Source organism: Phoxinus phoxinus (genome assembly GCF_949152265.1).
Source record: "Phoxinus phoxinus genome assembly, chromosome: 19".
Lineage (NCBI taxonomy): Eukaryota > Metazoa > Chordata > Actinopteri > Cypriniformes > Leuciscidae > Phoxinus > Phoxinus phoxinus.
The window spans coordinates 2,799,037-2,820,363 of record NC_136894.1 but is presented as its reverse complement, the minus strand read 5'-3'; the positions used below and the strand labels follow the sequence as shown (position 1 = coordinate 2,820,363).

At 38.4% G+C, this 21,327-nt stretch overlaps 1 protein-coding gene across 1 annotated transcript in view; it reads right to left on the bottom strand.

The window, feature by feature from the left end:
• csmd3b (CUB and Sushi multiple domains 3b) overlaps window positions 1-21,327 on the bottom strand; it is a 393,297-nt gene that overhangs the window by 26,630 nt on the left and 345,340 nt on the right. The window contains exons 57-60 of the mRNA XM_079590749.1: window positions 11,308-11,490; window positions 7,498-7,674; window positions 5,140-5,319; window positions 677-850 (exon numbers count right to left, since the gene is read on the bottom strand). Coding sequence (XP_079446875.1) covers window positions 677-850; window positions 5,140-5,319; window positions 7,498-7,674; window positions 11,308-11,490 — 714 coding nt within the window. The remainder of the gene's footprint in view (window positions 1-676; window positions 851-5,139; window positions 5,320-7,497; window positions 7,675-11,307; window positions 11,491-21,327) is intronic.

The window sequence follows — 21,327 nt, the reverse complement described above, 5'->3', positions numbered from 1 at the left end:
GTCGAGACTTTGAAGCTGCATTGAGAACTATGATTGAGACGGACATTTGGACCGTCAAACCGTTGGTTGCCATTGAAGTCCATTATATGGAGAAAAATCCTGGCATGTTTTCCCTTTAAAAAACTTAAAGCTACACTGTGTAAGTTGATTCTTAGCAAAAAAACACTTTGTTCTTTCAAAATGATATGTGCTCATTAATGTATAATTACTTCTACCAACTAATCAAGTATTCTCGTAAGCGTAAATCTGCCATTTATAATACATACGGGTGAGTCGCTCGAATGGCGGCAGCCATGTTGCGCCTTCATCTTGAAAATACATTAGCCAAAGAGGGACATACCTGGAAATTCAAGCTTCGCCTTTCGCGTTTTTACACTCAGTAGCGCCGTGACGAACACGAGGGGGAGATTACTCACGACTGCCGGCAGATTTGAAATAATACGGCCACCGTAGGAGTTAAAACGCACTCGGAACGGGAGGGGCTAGAAAGTAATATTCAGTTGGTGGTCATATACAATTTCACCGCAAGATGGGAGTAATTCCTACACAGTGTAGCTTTATTTTTTTTTAAACTGAAGAAAGAAAGACATGGACATCTTGGATGACATCGGGATGTCATAGCAAATTATTTTGAAAGTGAACTAATCCTTTAATATTAATATAGTACAGTACTCACGCAGGCACTGAGGCACCTCACCACTCCATGTCCCGTTGCCCACACAGGTGAGGATGGCAGGGAAAGAGAGCTCGTACCCCGGGGAGCAGCTGTAGCTGACGCTGGTGCCCCACTCAAAGTCCCGGCCCTCCAGGAGCCCGTTTGAGATGGGAACCGGAGCTGCGCAGGTCACGGCTGAACGGACACAGTAAACAGAGCAACTCATACTTAACAATCACATTTATAATACAAGTCAGGGATAATCCACGGCTAGCTGTGCATTTAACGATTTTAATGCATGACGTGGAGGCATAGAAACACCCGACGTGAAGCGATAATTCAAATAATTTAATGCACAGCAAGCCGTGGATTATCCTGCTTATACCATGGTTATTTACCAGCATTGACAAGCTATTTTTGATGTTTGCTGCACAATATTTGATCGGGATGTTAAATATGACGGTTATTTTCATTAGTTACGGATCTTTAGATCAGCCGCTTTAAATCAGACACAGAGATAAAGTAGTGCAGTACGATTACATTTATTTGAATGAATGAATTATAGCATTTATTTTAATTAATTATCGATCGAGAGAGAGAGAGAGAGAGAGAGAGAGAGAGAGAGAGAGAGAGAGAGAGAGAGAGAGAGAGAGAGAGAGAGAGAGATGCATGTGTGAATTACAAGCTGTGCAACATCTTTCTACTAATAGTGAAGCTACGAGTTTCAAAAACTTCTGTTACCTCCTCGTAGAAACAATGTATGAAGCTATTTTATTACGGTAATAAATGTCGCATGGGCAGCATTGATAAGCTTCTGTGCTCCTGAATGTTTCTGTGTGTGTAGCGTGATCTCCGACCTCGGTGTGCAAGTGATGTGTGTGTGTGTGTGTGTGTGTGTGTGTGTGTGTGTGTGTGTGTGTGTGTGTGCGCGCATGTAGAACGGGTGATTAAACTGACTAGAACTACCTGTGCATTAAATAGTTTTAATGCACACCTTCCAGCCAATCAGAATTATCAGACCATGGTAAAATTAGAATGTAACCAACGTAAAAAATATATTTTAAGCAAGTATATTTGCCTTGATTTCCAGTAAAAATGTCTAAACACCCATAAAATACAACAAATGGTACTTCCAACGGCCTTTTTTTTCCTTTTCAACAAATGTGCAGTGAAAGGAAGTGCTTAACCTTCAGAACATGCTGATTGTTAGCCTCAGGAGGGCAAACTAAATATTATATGAGCTTCTTTATTTTCTGTTCAGTTTATATGAGGTTTGCAACCTTGTTACCAACATTTCAGGAATAAATACAGTTTAAAAGCCTATTTGATGTGATTTATTTCTAGCAATAAACATTAAATAAACATAAGGGACCAAATGTGGTTTGTAGTTAACTTTATTTTCAATAAATTAAAGAAGAATATTTGTTTGACAATTTTTTCTTGCATCAACATGGGTAACAGGGTTGAATGTATAAATTGTTTACATTAGTTTCTACCATGTTTTTTAAATGGTCCAAATTATGTTACTTAAAATGATTACATAAAATGATTATGAATAATCTAAAAATATAAATTATACATAAGACGCTAAAATAATTATTAAATATATTAATATGTATCAATAATTCAATCAGTGATTCTTTTTTACTATTTTTGAGTATTTATAAAATAATTTATATTTAATTATCCGGAGTATTAATACACATTTGTAATTTGTATAGTTTTGTATAATATTTTATAACATGTTTTAAGAGTTAATATTTAGCTTTTCATGTAAATCCATTTTATTTTAGATATTTTTATTGGAAAACAAAACAAAGACAAAGGATTAAGAACAGAATTTAATGCAACGCATATTAAATAACTATATTAATTGTAATAATACAATCGTCAAATCTAGCACAAACCTCCAATAGAAAAGTTGAATTTTCTCAGAGAAGAAGAGACAACAATATGTCTTAAAAAGTGTTAACTATAGCAGTACTAGCAGGTTCAGTTATGGTAGAGAGATGAATTGCTTGTGCGAACACTATTGAAGGCAGTGAATGCTATATCTGTCTTACAGGCCCCATCTTTTCCAATAACTGCCCACACAACTCTGTGAGGTAAGTCCTCTTCCCCGGTTATCAGTCCTCAGGTACCATATGAGCTTTTAAAATCAATCACACTCCACCAGACAGGAAGCCGATGCCTTGCTCAATCGGGCACTCATGATGACACATGGAGCAACACCCAATACAACACTCTTTATACCATGGTAAAGATCCAGCCAGACTGCAATTACTGCCGGCATAAACTATAAATTTGACCACTTTCTTTATGAGCTGACTGTGTTGTCTTTGCTTGACTCATGTGATACAACCAATACACTTTTATCAAACCCCAATGTTGTATTATTAATCAGAATCAGTGTTGGCATCCTTTTAAAAGGCCTGGACCAGATTGGGGCTCCAAAGCTAATGAATATTTCATAAATACTGTCTACAACTGAGGAAGAGAGACAGAAGGGACGCACACACACACACTCAATGTCAGGATCCTTCCCACACCTGAAGCGTTTGACACAGGTGGGAGTGTTTTTTTTGTTTGAGCGAACTCACTTTAGCATGCATATTAATGACTCTGTGAGACAGAATATCAGTGGAGTTTAGACCGAGGATATGAAGTTCAAGGCTCCTCAGATATGTATGCACAACATGTCCTTTAAGAGAAGGAGGAGGTCGCTGTCTTCAGGAATAAATGAGACATCTGTGTCTATCTAAATGAGCTTAGCAAAATGGCATCCGAGGCCAGGGCACTGGTGAGGAGGATCACAAATGCAACGTCCAAAACCTGAAATTCAATTTCATATCACTTGATATATTCAGTACCAGTTCATCTCTTGGCAGTAGGAAGATGACAGGAGTCATTTGTGAAATTAATTACAAGAAATGCAAGGGCTCATAGGTCAAAGCTGATTATAATAATGGGAACAACACAGCCCTTGAGGGCCGAACGCTCAGTCTGTGTCAGTGCGATTGTCATTTGTCACACAGCATGATTGGTTGATAAAACATTAATGTTTACCGTTGGTTGTGGCGCAATCGCACGAGAAAAGATGACTTGCAAGGGTGCATAAACATCCCTCCCTACATCTCAAACAAGACATCCATCACAACAGCGACGACACAAAGCTGGAAGACCTCAGCTCGCTCTAGAGGAGCATCTGTGCATCTAACGCTCGGGGCGGATGGGCCAGATGTGCAGATATATATCAGTGAGAGAGTAATCTTAAACCGTGCCTTGTGAACAATAAAGCTATTTGGCTCTACTTGGCAGAGAACATGCTGGAGTAATGTGTTAATCCTGGGACCACAAAGGAGAATTTAGGGAACACTTTACTAGAAGGTTCAATTTGTTGACATGCATTAGGTATCAGGATACAACAATGAACCTAATCGAAATTAATAAAAATGTTCATTTGTAAATATACTATTGTTCGGTGTTTATATATATTTGTGTATAGTCCATTAAATCTATTTTAATTTATTCAACTTGAAAACTTGCTGTCTGGCAGAAACCTCGTATCTCCATTTTTTTCTCTCTTAATCATTACTAATGGTCACACTTTACGTTTGTCTGTGGGTTTTGCAAAAATGTAACCAATTTACACCCGGTTTCACTAGTCCAGACTAAAATGGATGTTTGAGCTGTGTTAACTGAAAGCAACTTGCACTGACTTTTCTTAAAAATATCTCAATGCCATTGTTTTGTCCCACGATGCACACCAGTAATGTTTGTTCTAAGGCACGACTTAAATGTCCGAATTAAACTAAGGCCAAACCCTGGGTTAATCTAAGCCTTGTCCGTGAAACCAGGCCTTACAGTATTAAAAAGAGCTTGTGATTAAACCTCATAACTCTATTGGATCCTCAAACTGTCAGTCAAACCTCATAACTCCACCCACCTCGATCATGAATGAAGTATTGAATATGTTTGGTCCTCAATAAAAAAGTATTAGTAAAATAGCACATAAAATAGTATATGTATAAATGAACACATGCCAGATTAACCTACACTCTGTTGTTTCAATCCATGTTTGGGTCAAATATGAACAAATCCAACTATTGGTTACATTTTTTTGTCGTTTTTTGTCCATATTTGACCGAAAATATTGATTGAAACAACCCAAAGATGCAGAGTTGCAGACATAATATTTACATTTTTATTTTTATTTTGCATAAAATGAAAGTCAGTGGGGTCCAAAGTTGTTTTGGACCCATTGACTTTCATTAAATGGACAAAACCAGTTGAGACAACCTTCAGAATATCTTATACGTTCTACAGAACGATTAAAAGATGACAGAATTGCACTATTCCTTAAAACAAAGTTATCACATGATAACTAATATGCTTTAAGCATTGAACCTAACTGTAAAGTGTTATCAGCATTTATTACAACTGTTATTTTTATCATGTCCAATGAAGTTTAAATCAAGTTTTACCTTTACAGAAAGGCACAGGGGCGTTCCAGGTACCGTTTCCGGTACAGGTGATGGTGGAGAAACTCTCGCTTTCCATCGTGTATCCGGGCTGGCACATAAAAGTGATGTTTTGTCCAATGGTGAAGTCCTCACCATATCTCAGCCCATTGGCCGGCACGCCGGGGTCTCCGCAGTTGATCACTGAAAATTAAAGATCAGAATTATGATGTTTATAGGCGTACATAAACTAGTGTTTAGTACAATGTGCTAATAGTCTCTATGTGAGCTAAAAGTCTGGGAAATGTACAATGTGCCACACAACAGCACTGTAGATCTTTATTCAATATTTCACACGACTCATCAGATGGCAATCATAGCTTTTTGTGGCAATGTGATTGAAGCTATCGAAACAAACCTTGGGGAGCCACGTTCACAAATCATCTTTAACAACTCATTTACGCTACAGCGATCTTTAGGACCCCTGGCTTTTTTATTTCAAGTGATAGATCTTGCTATTATGTAAAGAAATCAATAGTAGCACGCAAGCACGGCTCCCTTCCCACCGACGTCCCCGAGGTGCAACTTCAGATCAATTCCACAGATCTTTTACAATTATCATTCCTTCCAATGGATAAATAAGAGGTGGTTGGATAGGAATGATGCGAGAAATAATGTGACGCCACTGGAATTCAGATGAAACAAATTTGTAGTTTTGCACTTTGCTGTGGCTGACAAAACCTCGCTCGATCAGTGCATTTATTTAATTATTTCCCCCGATGCAACATCTTAATTTCCTCTATTGATTTATGGTGGAGCATTACTTATTTGTCACCCTTGAGTTGCCATACGTTTTGTGTCTTTTGGAAAAGGACGGAAAATGATGTTTTGTAAAATCCATCAGCGGCCTCGCACATAAACATGTCAGCTGATGGTGAGAAATGGCTAACGCTAAATGCTAATGAGACTCCTCCCTTGGACACCGCCATGTATCACCGCTTTCGGCCCACTCAATAAACACATGTAGAGCCGCATCAATCAGAGCTGGTTTGGTGCACCTCCCATATAATCCCAGTCTACAGTATGCAGGGAATACACCCACGTTTAAGGGTGAGAGCATTAAGCGATGTGATTATGGATGATAACGCCACCTTACCAAGACACATTACGCAGGCTAAGCTGTTTTATTGTGTTGTGTGGCTCTTCATCATTCCTCAAACAACTATTACTACAATGATGTGTGAACGTTACATCACTCACAAATCGAAATGAAATAGAAATGATACAAAGCGTGATCCGCAAGCTAACCATGAGCAAAAACAATGACTGTTTTATAGCTATTTGATGATTTGTTTTTTTTTTTTTTACAGATTTTTTTTAAAATGCTACAGTAAAAAAACTGTTAATTGGTTAACACGTTACCTTACCCTATATATTGAAAAATGTAAATAGTTTGGATTAAATGAAATTTTGCAGTAAAATGGTTTTTGCAAGTAAAAACGATTAATTGCCGTATAATTTAAGATGAAAACTAGTAAAAGGACATTCCAAAAAGTTCCTGCATGACATCACATATGATAATATTTTATTATATATACCATAAATAACTCGTGTTGTTTCTTTTTTATGCTATCAGTAATGTACAGTGCATTATTATCCTGGATCCATGAAATAACTGGCCTTGCACCCTGGAAGAACATTTATTTATTCACGCTACATTATTCATTCACAAAGAAAATTGGTGTCCTTAAAGGTTGGAGTATTCCTAATTTTTTTAAATTAAGGCATTAAGATAAATTTCCAAAAGATGATATTTTATTCCTCTTTTTAGTCAACTTTAGCATGGGTGTGTTCACTTATGCTAAGCACTATAAGATGTACATTGATTATGGCATTTGAACGAACAGGGTTTGTGACTAAATTAAGTACTCTATAGTTCAGCGTTGCAATTTTAAAATATTGAAATAATTGATTCATGTATCTACCAGAAGCAGACGAGGAATCATTCTGACCTGTTCATCTTCCTCCCTTTAACAAAAGAAGATCTCAGAGAAACCTGATCCGGCAATCCCACCAATTATGACCCAATTCTTCCCCAAAATGCACTTATCTGAAAACTTTCTAATCTTCCATATTCAAATGAACACTAGTAACTCTCGTGGAGCAGCCTGAATGAAGCTTTCATGAACTTTTCTCTATCAGTAAAGGTCTGTTACCATGATGATACATTTTTAGTACCGCTTTACACAAATAAATCCCACAAGCACATCTGTCACATCACCTCAATTATACCCTGGAATGAAGAGCTACTGAGGCCATTATGGTTTATTCGGAGGCTTAGTTTCTCTGTAAAGCACAAGCATGCTGGCGTGCTGGACTCACAGGTGCAGTTGGGTGCAGTGCCGGACCAGGTGCCGTTAGCTTGGCATTGTCGTGTGGTGGAGCCGCTCAGCAGATAGCCGTCCACACACGAATAGATGACCGAGTGTGAAAAGGTGGTGCCGTCTAGTCTGTAAACCCGTCCGTTACTGGGAGTCCCAGGGTTACCACACTGCACCGCTATAGTATTTCAGAAACACAAATATATGAAGAGTTATGAAGAGCTGTTCACACATGTACAGCCGTATTGTCCTATAATCACTTGTTTACTGCATCGTTGTAAATAACTTTGACCCAGAAACAAATTATTTTATATACCGGTACTGACATTTTTTTTTCTATGAGATGTAATAATTTAAATGATGGCCATCATAAAACCTTGTTTATGATTAAATTATTTCTGAAGGTTCTAAACTGAAATCATAGACATTGTCAAAATGTTAGATATTATGTGACAGAATCAGGAGATTAATTTAAATATACTACCGTTCAAAAGTTAGGGGTCAGAAATTTTTGTTTTGGAAATAAATTAATGCTTGCATTTAGCAAAGATGCATTTAATTTATCAAAAAAGACAGTTTATAATATTACAAAAGATTTCTGATTCAATTAAATGCAGCTCTTTTGAAATTTCTAAAAGTCATCTTTATTTATATAGCGCTTTTTACAATACAGATTGTATCAAAGCAGCTTCACAGTGATAACATGAAAATAATACAAAAAATAATACAAAAAATCAAAATATCTAAAATATTAAGCAGCATAACTGTTTTCATGTCTCTTGAGCAGCAAATCATCACATTAGAATGATTTCTGAAGGATTCTGAAAGAGTAATGATGCTGAAAATACAGCTTTTATAACTGTATTTTATATGATAAGGATTAAATTATGGTATATTTTTAAAATATATAACAATAGAAAAAACGTATTTTATATATTTCACAATACTAATGTACTGATCAAATAAATGCAGTCTTGATGAGCTTTAGAGACTTTCAAAAACATCTTAACGAGAACAAACTGTGAACAAAAGTGTACATGAAAAAATTAAGACATTAATCTATAATACATTTTCACTTCCATAAATTGTTCTTCTACATAAACAGCTTTTAAAAAGCAACTTAAAAATATCACATGCAGTACATACCCCTAGTGTCTTGCCCAGCCTTGTATCTTTGCATCTCAGAGGACACACAGTCTGTTCGATACATATTGCTCACAAAAACTGTCTAAGTAGGTGTTTCTTGGCAAGAATAAGTGGCGATGTGCACTGGACCAAACCATATGCTGTTCAGTCAAAGGTCTGGCTATGTGCTTTCTAATAAGTAATAGCATGAAGTTATCAGCAACTGAATCTCATTACAATTTATTGAGAAGTAGTCCGTTGTGTGTTATACTGTATATGCATATCATTTTTGAGTAGCTTGCTTTCCCCACACTGCATTTGATATATCTTTTATGGACATCTGATGGGAAGAAAGTGATGGTCTAGGAACAGAGATCATTACAGAGACGTCTCTGACCATGTAATGACTATGATAAGGGACGGTGGCTATAACAGAATGAGGTATTAGCGTCTGCAAGGCTTAAATGAGTGGGGATGAAGTTTGAAGATATGCTGTGACAGGTCTGTAGATCACACCCGGAGCATGGCACCGAGACAATGAGATGAACAAAAGAGAGCCGCTGGTTGAGTGAATTAACCGGCGGAAAACCCATTAAACGGCCAAGCCGAAGTGTTTCTCCCGCAATGGAGGAACTCGGGCTTCCTTTCAGGATTGAATCATCTCTCTGTGCAGTTGTTAAAATGACAGCGCTCGCGGTTCACCTCGATGCCGGGGAACTTCAGCACTCGCTTTGTCTTGCGGTGACACGCTGACCATTGTGATTCCCACAGGGCTTGTGACTTCACGGCATGAGGGACGGATAACAGCGTGACATCTTCCCCCTCAATTAGTCAGTGTTCCTGTGTCCCGCTGCCAATTGCAGTCTCTCAAAAATGATTCCCGCACAATGGCTTGGGTCATGTCAACTATATGTTCAGTGGGAGCCCTGGGAGAAACACCATTAGTCAGGTCTCGGAGCGAGAAAACAAGATGGTGCATCATGTTTCCTAAAGAAAACACTGGCTGCTTGCCCCTGGAAGTGCCTGGTCATCTTTCATGTGAGCTGTAGACTTTACAGCCTCGGGGAAATGTGGCTTTATTACGTGGTGTGGGACTCTGACAACTGTACCACTGTAACGGGCCCAAATAAAACATCAGGTATCAATATGGACGGTGATATATTATTTAGCGGGTAGTTGATTTTATTGTTTGTCACTGATAAATGACTTTTGGGACTATTTTATGGTGTAACAAAGACAAGTCTTGCTTCCAGGGGGTTGGATGGATGAATATCATTATTGAAATGAACAGGAAGGTCCTGTGTTCAGCACTTAAGAAATAAGTAGTAGTACTAAAGAAATAAAAAAGCAATGCTTGTTAAAGGGTTTAATACGTTCCACTATTAGATCAACAACAATAATGAGAAGGTCACGATTTCCAACTTTTACTTCCAAAGCAACTCTCAGTTGCTGATGAGAAAGTCTTTTCATATAGTGGTTATGCATAAATCTTTACTATAGCAACCAGAGCCCACCAGTCATTAAGATCTTTTTATAAAGCAGGAATTACATAAAATGTTATATAAGTCAACAATATGTGAAATTGAAAATGAATGAAAGATGTGATCTATCTATCTATCTATCTATCTATCTATCTATCTATCTATCTATCTATCTATCTATCTATCTATCTATCTATCTATCTATCTATCTTATCCATCCATCCACATCCATCTTATCCATCCATCCATCCATCCATCCATCCATCCATCCATCCATCCATCCATCCATCCATCCATCCTATCCATCCATCCATCCATCCATCCATCCATCCATCCATCCATCCATCCATCCATCCATCCATCCATCCTATCCATCCATCCTTCCATCCATCCATCTTATCCATCCATCCATCCATCCATCCATCCATCCATCCATCCATCCATCCATCCATCCATCTTATCCATCCATCTTATCCATCCATCCATCCATCCATCCATCCATCCATCCATCCATCCATCCATCCATCCATCCATCCATCCATCCATCCATCCATCCATCCATCCATCCATCCATCCATCCATCCATCATGCTGATTTGCTGCTCAAGAAACATTTCAGATTATTATTGGTGTTGAAAACAGTTGTGCTGCTTCATATTTTTGTGGAAACTGGCACATTTGTCAGAATTCTTTGATGAATATAAAGTTCAAAAGAACAGCATTTATTTGAAACAGAAACCTTTTGTAACATTATAAACAAAGCCGACATTTAGTCTGACCTGAAACTTCAGAACGGTAGTGTATACATAATTTGATTGAAAAATGGATTTCACCGGAATACAATGGCTACGTTTGAATGGCCATCAAACGCAAAAAGATCAAATGAAAGTATGATCAAAATTTGAGAAAAAAAGAAAGTATAATGTGTATAGATACGGCATCTAACATACCAAATCTGAACAAATGGATTTCATCACATGCAAAATAACAGTCAGCTCTAAATATCGGCTTTGACAACAAAACCATATTTGTGTGCAGTTTGTACAGAGCCTTAGATCAGGCGATGACTTGTGTAAACTACTGACTAGCTTTGGGCTGAGATGTCCTGTTCACCCGGTGAAGTCAGGAGAGAGTGTGTGTGAAGTGTGTGTGGGAGTTGGGCAGTTTCAGAGATGCTGTATCATGTCAGATGCTGCAGGCGCTTACGTTTGCAGGACGGTTGAGAACCGGACCACGTGCCGTTGGGGAAACACATCCTCTCTACCGAGCCAAACAGATCGTATCCCAGCGAGCAGCTGAAGTGCACTTTACTGCGAATCCGAAAGTCACTCTCATCTCTGCTGCTGTGGGACGGTGTGCCCGGGTCACCGCATGTCCCCGAGGAATCTCCTAGAGACAAAGAGAAGAGGTGAGGGTCATTACAACTATGCCGTAAATGTTCATATCCCTGATGTATATGGCATAATATATTAGATAAAATATTAAACTCATAATTTTTTAGACAGAAGCTGCATTAGTTAGTGTTCTTTTATCACAATATCAACATTAAGTGAACATATAGGGGTGAATTTTAAATATACATTATAATTTCTAAAGGTGTGTTCAATTAATAGACATGTATTATAACAAGACCATATATTGCATTATAAGGTGCATTACAAGGCATAATTAATGCATTAAAAATACCTTTATAATGCATTATAAATAAAGGCTTTAAGTAAAGTGTTACCGAAATCCTTAAAAACGTCAAAATCAATATGATTGTGTTTTTAAGTTTGATACTTAACATATTATACATGTTGTATGTTGTGCTGCTTTGTTGAAGACATGATACTTTTTTTTTCAGGATTCTGACAAATAAAAGTTCAAAAGAACAGCATTTTTTCATAGTCGCATATTTTTTGTAACAATGTCAAAATGTCTTTACTGTCACTTTTGATCCATTTAATACATCCTGAATAAAAGTATTAATTTCTTAAAAAAACGTAATGACCCGTAATGTTTAAACTGTAGTGTATGTACTGTAAATACTGATTTGATGGATAATGTAAAGGGTAATTTGATGGTTGTAAAATAAAAAGATAGATAGATAGATAGATAGATATAAAGAGTGACAGACGATAGATAGATCGTAGATAGACGATAGATAGATAGATGATAGATAGATAGATAGATCGAAAGAGCGACAGACGATAGATAGATAGATAGACGATATATAGATAGTAGATAGACGATAGATAGATAGATAGACGATAGATAGATAGATAGATAGATAGATAGAAAGAGCGACAGACGATAGATAGATAGATAGTAGATAGACGATATATAGATAGTAGATAGACGATAGATAGATAGATAGATAGATAGATAGATAGATAGATAGACGATAGATAGATAGATAGATAGATAGATAGACGATAGATAGATAGATAGATAGATAGATAGATAGACGATAGATAGATAGATAGATAGATAGATAGATAGAAAGAGCGACAGACGATAGATGATAGATAGAACAACAGACAGATGATGGATGGATGGATGGATGGATAGATAGATGATAGATAGAACAACAGACAGATGATGGATGGATGGATGGATAGATGATAGATAGAACAACAGACAGATGATGGATGGATGGATGGATGGATAGATAGATGATAGATAGATAGAATTACAGAGCAAAGTTATTTTAAGTAACAAAAGATACCGCACAACAGGAATGAAATAGGAAAATATGAGGCAGAAAAAAGAAATAAATCAAGAATTTGCGTCAAGTGTAAAGAAATGTACCATTTGAACCTATTCTACTGTCAAATGAATAAAAAAGGATGACTAGTCCTTCGCCTGTTTTGCGGCCTCTCTCAGGATGTAATCTTGGAGGAGGACAGCTTTTCCCCCATGCACTCAAGGCTTTGCTACAGCGCTCTGGAAATTGATATTCCTGATTGATTCCTGCAGCTTCCATATATCTGAGCTCAGGGCCCTGCAGCCTTGCACCTCACCTGAACCTGCGCTCCATTCATCATCAGCACACACACACACACACACACACACACACACACACACACACCTGCACACGCACGTACTGTAGGGCTTATGAATAATATAGCCACACCAAATATAGAAAGTGATCGGTTGTGATTGTGTCACGTCGCACAGCAGTTTCACATTCTGCGTGCACAGACGAATATCTTGCCGCTGGAAAGCTGATTAGGACACAGTGTTAGAAAGCGTGACTTATTGCTGAAGCCACAAGAGCTAAAATAGATCAGAGGCAGGTTGTGCCAGCTGTGTGCAACTAAGCTTAGTTCTGGCGTAAGTTACAATGTACACACTACAACAGTATTAGAGCATTGCACAAGTATATAATGCATAAAATAAATACTTACCGAAAGCCTCTGAACATGATGGCAGATTCAATTATATCCAAGACCTCATGTTTTACCTGACAAGACTTCATATTCAAAATTAGAATATTGTGAAAAGGTTTTCATAAGCTGTAAGCCATAATCATCAAAATTATAATAAATAAAGGCTTGAAATATCTCACTTTGCATGTAATGAGTCTATCTAATATATTAGTTTCACCTTTTAAGTTGAATTACTGAAATAAACTTTTGCACCATATTCTAATTTTTCGAGTTTCATCCCATGGCATATACAGTCAAACCAAAAATTATTTAGACACCATGGGCCCTATCTTGCACCCAGCGCAATTGACTTTGAACACCGACGCATGTATCATTCCTATTTTGCACCCGCGCACAGCGGACTTTTCCCTCCACAGACGCACGTCGGTAAATTAGGGAATGAACTTGCGCTCGCGGGGGAGGTTCAGCGCAAAGAGAAGGCGTGTTCCGGCGCAAAACTTCCATGGTGCTATTTTCCAGTTTTAGAAAGCAATTGCGCCATTGATCAGGAAAAAAACAGTCTAAAGACAGTGGCGCGTTGCGCGTTAGTGATATGGTATTTTAAGGGCGCGTGCTTGGCCATAATGTTAACGCGCATCCACTTTGATTCTCTAATATAAACAGATGCAGCAGTTTTCATTTTTGCAAATCATACATTATTACAAGGAAAAATATTAACACACGAGGGAAATCATTGTTGTGTCCGTGAAGATGTGAAAAAGATCTATCTAGATAAAAAAAAAAAAATCTAGATTAGGCTACACATTTACCCAAATTATACGCCTGTTTAACCGAACCTAATTTGGGTGGGTTTCTCCCATCATCCCCAATGTCACTTCTCTGTGTTTTACAGCCCTGACGAGAACGTCGGTTTCCTCGGCTGTGAACTGCTCCTGGCGTGCGCCGGCAAATCCGCCGTTATTATAGCAATCCGCCGTTATAATAGCAATCCGCCATGGAACAAGCGCGCCTGCTCTTAAAGGGAATGTGAGATGGCGCTCTGATTGGTTTATTTCACGTTACGCCCAAACCACACCTATGAATAATGAAGCTACTTCAGACCAACCCCTTTTACATTTGCGTCGGGCGCAAGAGTCATTTATCCCGCTGGGAAAATAGCAACAGCGCCGGGATCCGCCCACAAAGTTACTTGCGCTTTGCACTTTGACACTTGCGTTTCAGATCGTTAAAATAGGGCCCAATATATGATTTTTGACATTTTTTTGATAGTAGGTGCAGGACACTATAGTTAATGTATGTAAGTTAGGATAGCAAGGTGTCTGTACATTTTGAACTGTATGTCCCAAAGACCTTCAGTTGGTGCAACTCTTCCAACACCCTAAAGGCAAACATAAAATACTTAATATAAAACTCCCCTCTCATATCAGGTCAGCCAACATCTAAAACAACCCATGTCAAAGGAACCGGTCGGCTCCATAAACAAGTAATGATTTATTTAAGAACAGGCAGCTGTATAAAAAAAAAGATTCCTGATGTAATTCATCAGTGCGGCTGGGGAGTTCGTAGGCAGGGCGGGCGGCCCACGGGACACATTAAAACGACTGTTATTAAAGGACTGCAGGATGTTCCTCTTACTTATTCATCCGTCAGTGAGCTGCTCGAACAGGCTCTTCTGCTGAAGGACCAGTTGTTGACCCTTGCATGACTGGCAGGGTTTTATCCCGCAGACTTGTAAATCACACACATGTGCCATGCGTCACACAGCGGGAGACTGGAGTGATGCATGTTGACATGAAGTTAAGCGAGGAGAGGGATTCCCTCTCGGAGAACAAGCACACAGAGTTCGGTGTGATGAAGGAACGGGAACCCCATCGGTCACGCTTGCATAGACTGATCGGGTAGTGACGTACTTTTCTTGGGGCGCGATGCAACGGCCGGCTCTTATTGGTAAACCCTTTCTGAGTAAATGCGCAATGAGGGAGGTCTACGTGTGCTTGTATGTCGCTGCGTGTTTTAATGTCATGTTCAGTCTTTGTATTTCTCGCTGGTGGCCGAGGACGAGAGCAGCGAGAGCCGGGAGGTGTGTGTGTGTGTGTGGACTGTCTGTCAGCGAGAGAGTGCTGACCAAGCATCACACTTCAAGGGCAGACGGAGGGGACTGCTGTATTAGCCGTCCCGCTGGAACTCTTCCACTTATCCAACGGCAGCTCTGAGACCACCGTGGACACGCCAGGAGAGGGTACATGTCCATTTGCATGTCACAAGTTGATGTACAGCCACTTCTGATCACAAGAAGTCACTGAAAACATGCAGTTCACACGTCGATGCAACACTGCTGACAGATGACTGTCACTATAAACGTCATCTTTCTGCATCCACAAACCTCCAGTGGGGAATTAAACATGGATTATTGATCAGTTGCATCTTTGGTGGCTTTTAGCAGTCAGGATTGATTTTTCACTTCTGGTCAAATATGCTTTTGGACAACAGATATGGGTCAGATATGAAACTGAAACCTAATATTTAAAGTTATTTCACCCAAAAATGAAATTGACTCACCCTCATGTCGCTCCAAACCTGAATGACTTTCCTTCCTCTGTGGAACACAAAAGAAGATATTTTGCCTTTTTTTGCCCATATAATGGAAGTCCATGGTGTCCAATGTTGGCATTGTATGGACAAAAACAGCTGAAGCTGCCTTCAAAATATCTGCTTTTGTGTTCTGCAGAAGAAAGCAAGCCATTCAGAGTGTGAGAGAGAGAGTAAATGATGACAAAATCTTCATTTTTGGGTGAATATTGCCTTTCAAGCACACACTCAAGCAGGACACACAGATCCAACATCTCATTCTTCCCATAATTCCCTGCCCTGTCTCAAGAATTTGGGTCACATAAATGGCAAAAAGTCCACTTAAGTCACTTCCCTTCTACCACAATAATCAGGCATATGTTACAAAGTAAAGTATGCAATTGAATTTTCTCTTATCTTACTTTAAAAGGTAACACTTTTCAATAAGATCCCATCACTTAACATTATTTAATGGATTAACTAACAATAACTAACAATGAGCATTGCATTTGTTACGGTATTATACGATGATAACATTTTAATTGAGTTGTCAATACAATATACAGGTTAAACTAAAAAAATTAGAATATTGTGAAAAGGTTTTCATAAGCTGTAAGCCATAATCATCAAAATTATAACAAATAAAGGCTTGAAATATCTCACTTTGCATGTAATGAGTCTATATAATATATTAGTTTCACCTTTTAAGTTGAATTACTGAAATAAATGAACTTTTGCACCATATTCTATTTTTTCCAGTTTCACCTGTATACAATACAATATGATTTTACCACAAAATTCAGCATATAGACACACAATGATAACTGCAAATCCACCTTTCGTTGACTGGGTATAGTTGTTTCTGTGAACTGCAGCTTCTCTCTTCTGTAGCTTTTGGCAGTCTGTAAAAATATTCCTCAGATTTCTTGTCAAGTCTATTTGTACAGTAAATCTCAAAGCTCTTTCCCGTTTTTTGTGTGTTCACGGCATTCACATTGAAAACCAATGCTTCCACTTAGTAACCGCAGTCGCTCCGGCCGACCGTGACGTGACACGCACACACTCTATTGTTAAACATCATGTCTAAAATTCGCATAAAATTGTTTCTAGCCTCATAGGTCAGGACAACCTGTTTGTCCAAACCACAAGCAGAAGGTGAACTCGGAGACTGTGGGAGACCGGATTGAAAGCAATTGAATTTTTTTGCAATTCTGTTCAGGTTCTTTTAGGGACAGAGAAATGACACACTTCACCTTTAAGAAAAGCCGAATCCCTGAGGTCTGATCTAGCAGCTGCTGAGTGCAGTCGCCTCGCTTTATCTGCAGTCAAGCAGTGCCAGAAGGCTCAAGCAGAACTGGGAAGTTAAGTCTTGAGAGAGGCTCGCTGCTCCAGGCTTCAGTCCTCACACACGTACACACGCTTTAATTGGGCCAGTGGAAGTTCAGGTGTGAGCAGAGAGAGAACAGAGGATCTTCCCATCAGGAGGACACTAAAGCCCTCACTGAAGCCGGCCAGTATATGTGCTAATTGGCTATCAGGCTGTTTCAGGGGCAAAGAGTAAATGGTTGTTTGTTGATTTTAAGAGGGTTGGATCATGCCATAACTTCAGGAGGCTGTACCTCGGAGACCTCTCGCTGGATGTGGGCAATTAGAAGAGGCCGGCAACAAGGTCAAAGGCTTGTAATAGCTTCGGTTTGGACTGTTATTAAAAGAAAAGGTAGTAAAACAGCACGGGACATTCTCACGCAACAGATGCACACACAAAAACATCAACTCAGGCCTTTCTAACAGTCTGCAGTCCCCTGCGTGAGCACATGTTTGTGTGTGTGAACGCCTTCAGCTCAGCACACAGGAAAAAGGATGAAGTTGCGCTGCTATGATTTTGTGCCATGAAACCCAGAAAACCCTGGAGGCAGAAGAACAGCACCAGGAAGAGGAAGAGAGATTTCTCTTTGTCTCGCTGTTGTTCTCTCTCTGCCTCCTCCTTTCTGGGTCATGGATCCGGCGTATACAGCAGGGTTGGAGAGAGACAATGTGTGTATTCACGCTTTATGGGTCACAGACACTTAATGCAGGTCTAATGGATAAACAGTGGGTGTTTAAAAACATGCAAAGTGCATCTGAGTGTTCACATTCATGCAAAGACTGTGTGAAAGTTTCCAGCAAGGTATAGTCACACTGACGGCGATTTGTAATGACAAAGCAAGCAGAAGTGATTTGTTTTTCAACGCGAGTTGGTGATCAGAGGCAACATGCACTCAAAAAATGGATTTTTTGCTGCTTGTGCAATTTGGTTAATTAAAATGAGCTAATGCAACACAATTCTTGAACATTTTGACACTGCTTGATTTCATTGCGTGCAATCAATTTAAATTTGTCAAATGGAAGTTTACTTAATCCATTTGTGTAGGATGCTGGACATTACTCTGAGAATAGAGGACTAAGTGAATTAAACAACAGATTTAAGAAATTATAATAATGTTCAATTACAACATGGTAATTTCATTATTTCTTTTTTGTATGCGGAAAAAACATCAATGGGCAATCTTTATAAAATTGAAAACATGTAAAGTAGCAACATAATATAATAATATTTATATATTTATACATTTATATATAAAATATGACTTATGCAATGAACAGTGACCCCATGAGGCAATGAGAAAATGAGTGTTGAGATACTTGCAACTAATAGTACAGTGACTTGAATGTACCTTCTGTCCTCATTTAAAACAGAAATTCTCTTTTACTCGACACAATCCTGACAATATCACAATTTGATGTTTAATCTACACTACCATTCAAAGGTTTGGGGTCTGTAAGATTTTTTTTTATGTTCTCTTCTGCTCACCAAGACTGCATATATTTGATCAAAAACCAATCAAAACAGGATTTTTGACAAATATTATTACAATTTAAAACAGTTTTTTATTTTAATATATTTAAAAATGTAATTTATTCCTGTGATCAAAGCATCATTACTCCAGTCTTCAGTGTCACATGATCCTTCAGAAATCAGTATAATATGATGATCTGCTGCTCAAGAAACATTTCAAAATGATTATAAATGTTACAGTCGTGCGGCTTAATTTTTTAGTGGAAACTGTTACAGAAGAACAGCAGAATTTATATAATTTTTTAAATTCTTAATTGTCACTTTTGATCCATTTAGTGCATCCTTGCGGCATTGAAGTATTAATTTCTTGAAAAAAATTGCACTGACCACTTTTGACTAGTTTAAATGTGGAAAAAAATGGGCAACACACCAAAAACAGAGACCTAATAACCAGCAAAATGCAGTTGGCACATATCGGCATCATGGGAATGAGGTATGGTTTTGCTGATTACTAAAGTAGAGTTGCTCAGTCGAATACATGCTCCGTTTGAAGGCTTACAGACAGTATTTTAGACTCGTAGTCATTTTATGCACACACAAATTAAATCTGTGATCATTCTGACCTCCTCTCAAAATACATGTCATTTTTACAATTCACGAGCTTAAAAGAATGCACACCGAGTGTTTATCATGAACAATGATTCTGATGGATGGATTTAAAACACAAGGACACTACAATCAACCAAACCAATCACAGTTCAGTCTACAGGGTTAGCACAACCTCTTGTTCTGATTTCTAATAATTCAAGAGCTCCTTCTCAATCCCGAGAACATACAAACGAACCAAAAGTTTGGAGAATTGTGTCCTTCACTATCAATACCAAGTCAGTGGTTCGGTGCACAAACTCCTTTTTCTTAAAGGGCACGCAGACTGTTACAGGAGAGACTTGTTGAGCTCACTGAACCAGAATGGGATATAACACCATTCAAAATGCCAAAGCGGCTCGCTCACTCCACACCTTCCCTGCGTGTATATGTTTAATTCCCTTTAAAGTCCCCAAGGACAATGCAACAATGTGGCAGAATAAGAGTTAGGAGAGGCATTGGACACAAGGATACTTGATTCGCAATAATTCTATGTGACAAAGGCTCAGCTGCCGCTAGCACACTAAGTTCAGAGCTATCTGAAGTGGCCTTGCAGAGCGATGGTTTACGGCTTATGTAAAATCTCTCTAAGCCATGTTTGGTGCTCGACTAACTTGTGTTGTTTGCGTGGGTGTAGGAACTCACATGTGGAGCCCTTTGAGGTTCCCCTCTGGATTTTTCTAAGTTAGTACATGCCTTTCCTTTCCATTTACAGAGTGAACAACGTGTGAGATGGTGGTGTGTTGTGTTGTGTTAGTTATGAAATGTTCATGTTCGGTCTGGTCTCCGCAGATCATCTCGAATCTCAGAGTCTCTGCTTCGGTTTTAAAATCTAACAACATAAACAGACACGGACTCCTACAGTTTTGTGTGTGTGGGTGTGTGTGTGTGTGTGTGTGTGTGTGTGTGTGTGTGTGTATGTTTCCGCATATATAGTAGTGAAAAATGACATCTTCACCCTTTATTCAAATATTTTAAAAAATGTATTCAAGATTTTGTAAGCATATGCGTACACTGTAAAAAAAAAAAAAAGTTGGTTTAACTTAAAGCAAGTTGAGTTCGTTGTAATTAAAATGTTGAGTTAATACAATGAAGAATGATTTAATAAACAGAAACTCAAAATAGTATGTTATCTTCACCACATTAGTTATCGAAGTTGATTTGACAAAAGATAAAAAGTTGTGATAACAAATCATGAAAATATTTTTTTACAGTGTAGTTGTGCTTGGGGACAATTGTTTTATAACGCAATGAAACATGACAAATGTGCCAACAAACAAGCTGTCATATAAAGATATTATGAACACATGCAAAACCAAGAGAGAACCAATTAAATAATAACTTATTATGTTGTAGTCAATGCTTTTTCCTGTGAGCATTTTGTGTTTCTATAAAAATAATTGTGCATAGTAAGATAAAACCTGCAGCTGTAGCTGTGCCTTTTTTGCCAAATAATTGTGTCAGATAAATACCTTAACCAAGTTTAGTTTAGTTTAGTGTATATATTTGAATGGTTTAACTGAACTTGTGGTCATTAAAAACAAATATTCCTTTTGGCCACCATTGTATCTCCACCGAAAGCCATCAGCATGAAATCTCAATAAAAATGCTGAAAGGTTTTAAAAAGCAGCACAGCAAAACCACAAAATAATTATACACCTCACAGATGTCGGACGCCCCACCAGCCGATGTTTCAGCCGTAAACTTCATTTACATAGTCATGGGACAGTCCGAGCGCGTCTCTCAGCGGGTGTTAGTGTTAACAGTCCCGGCCACTCGAACCTCTGCTGAGTTAATGCTTTC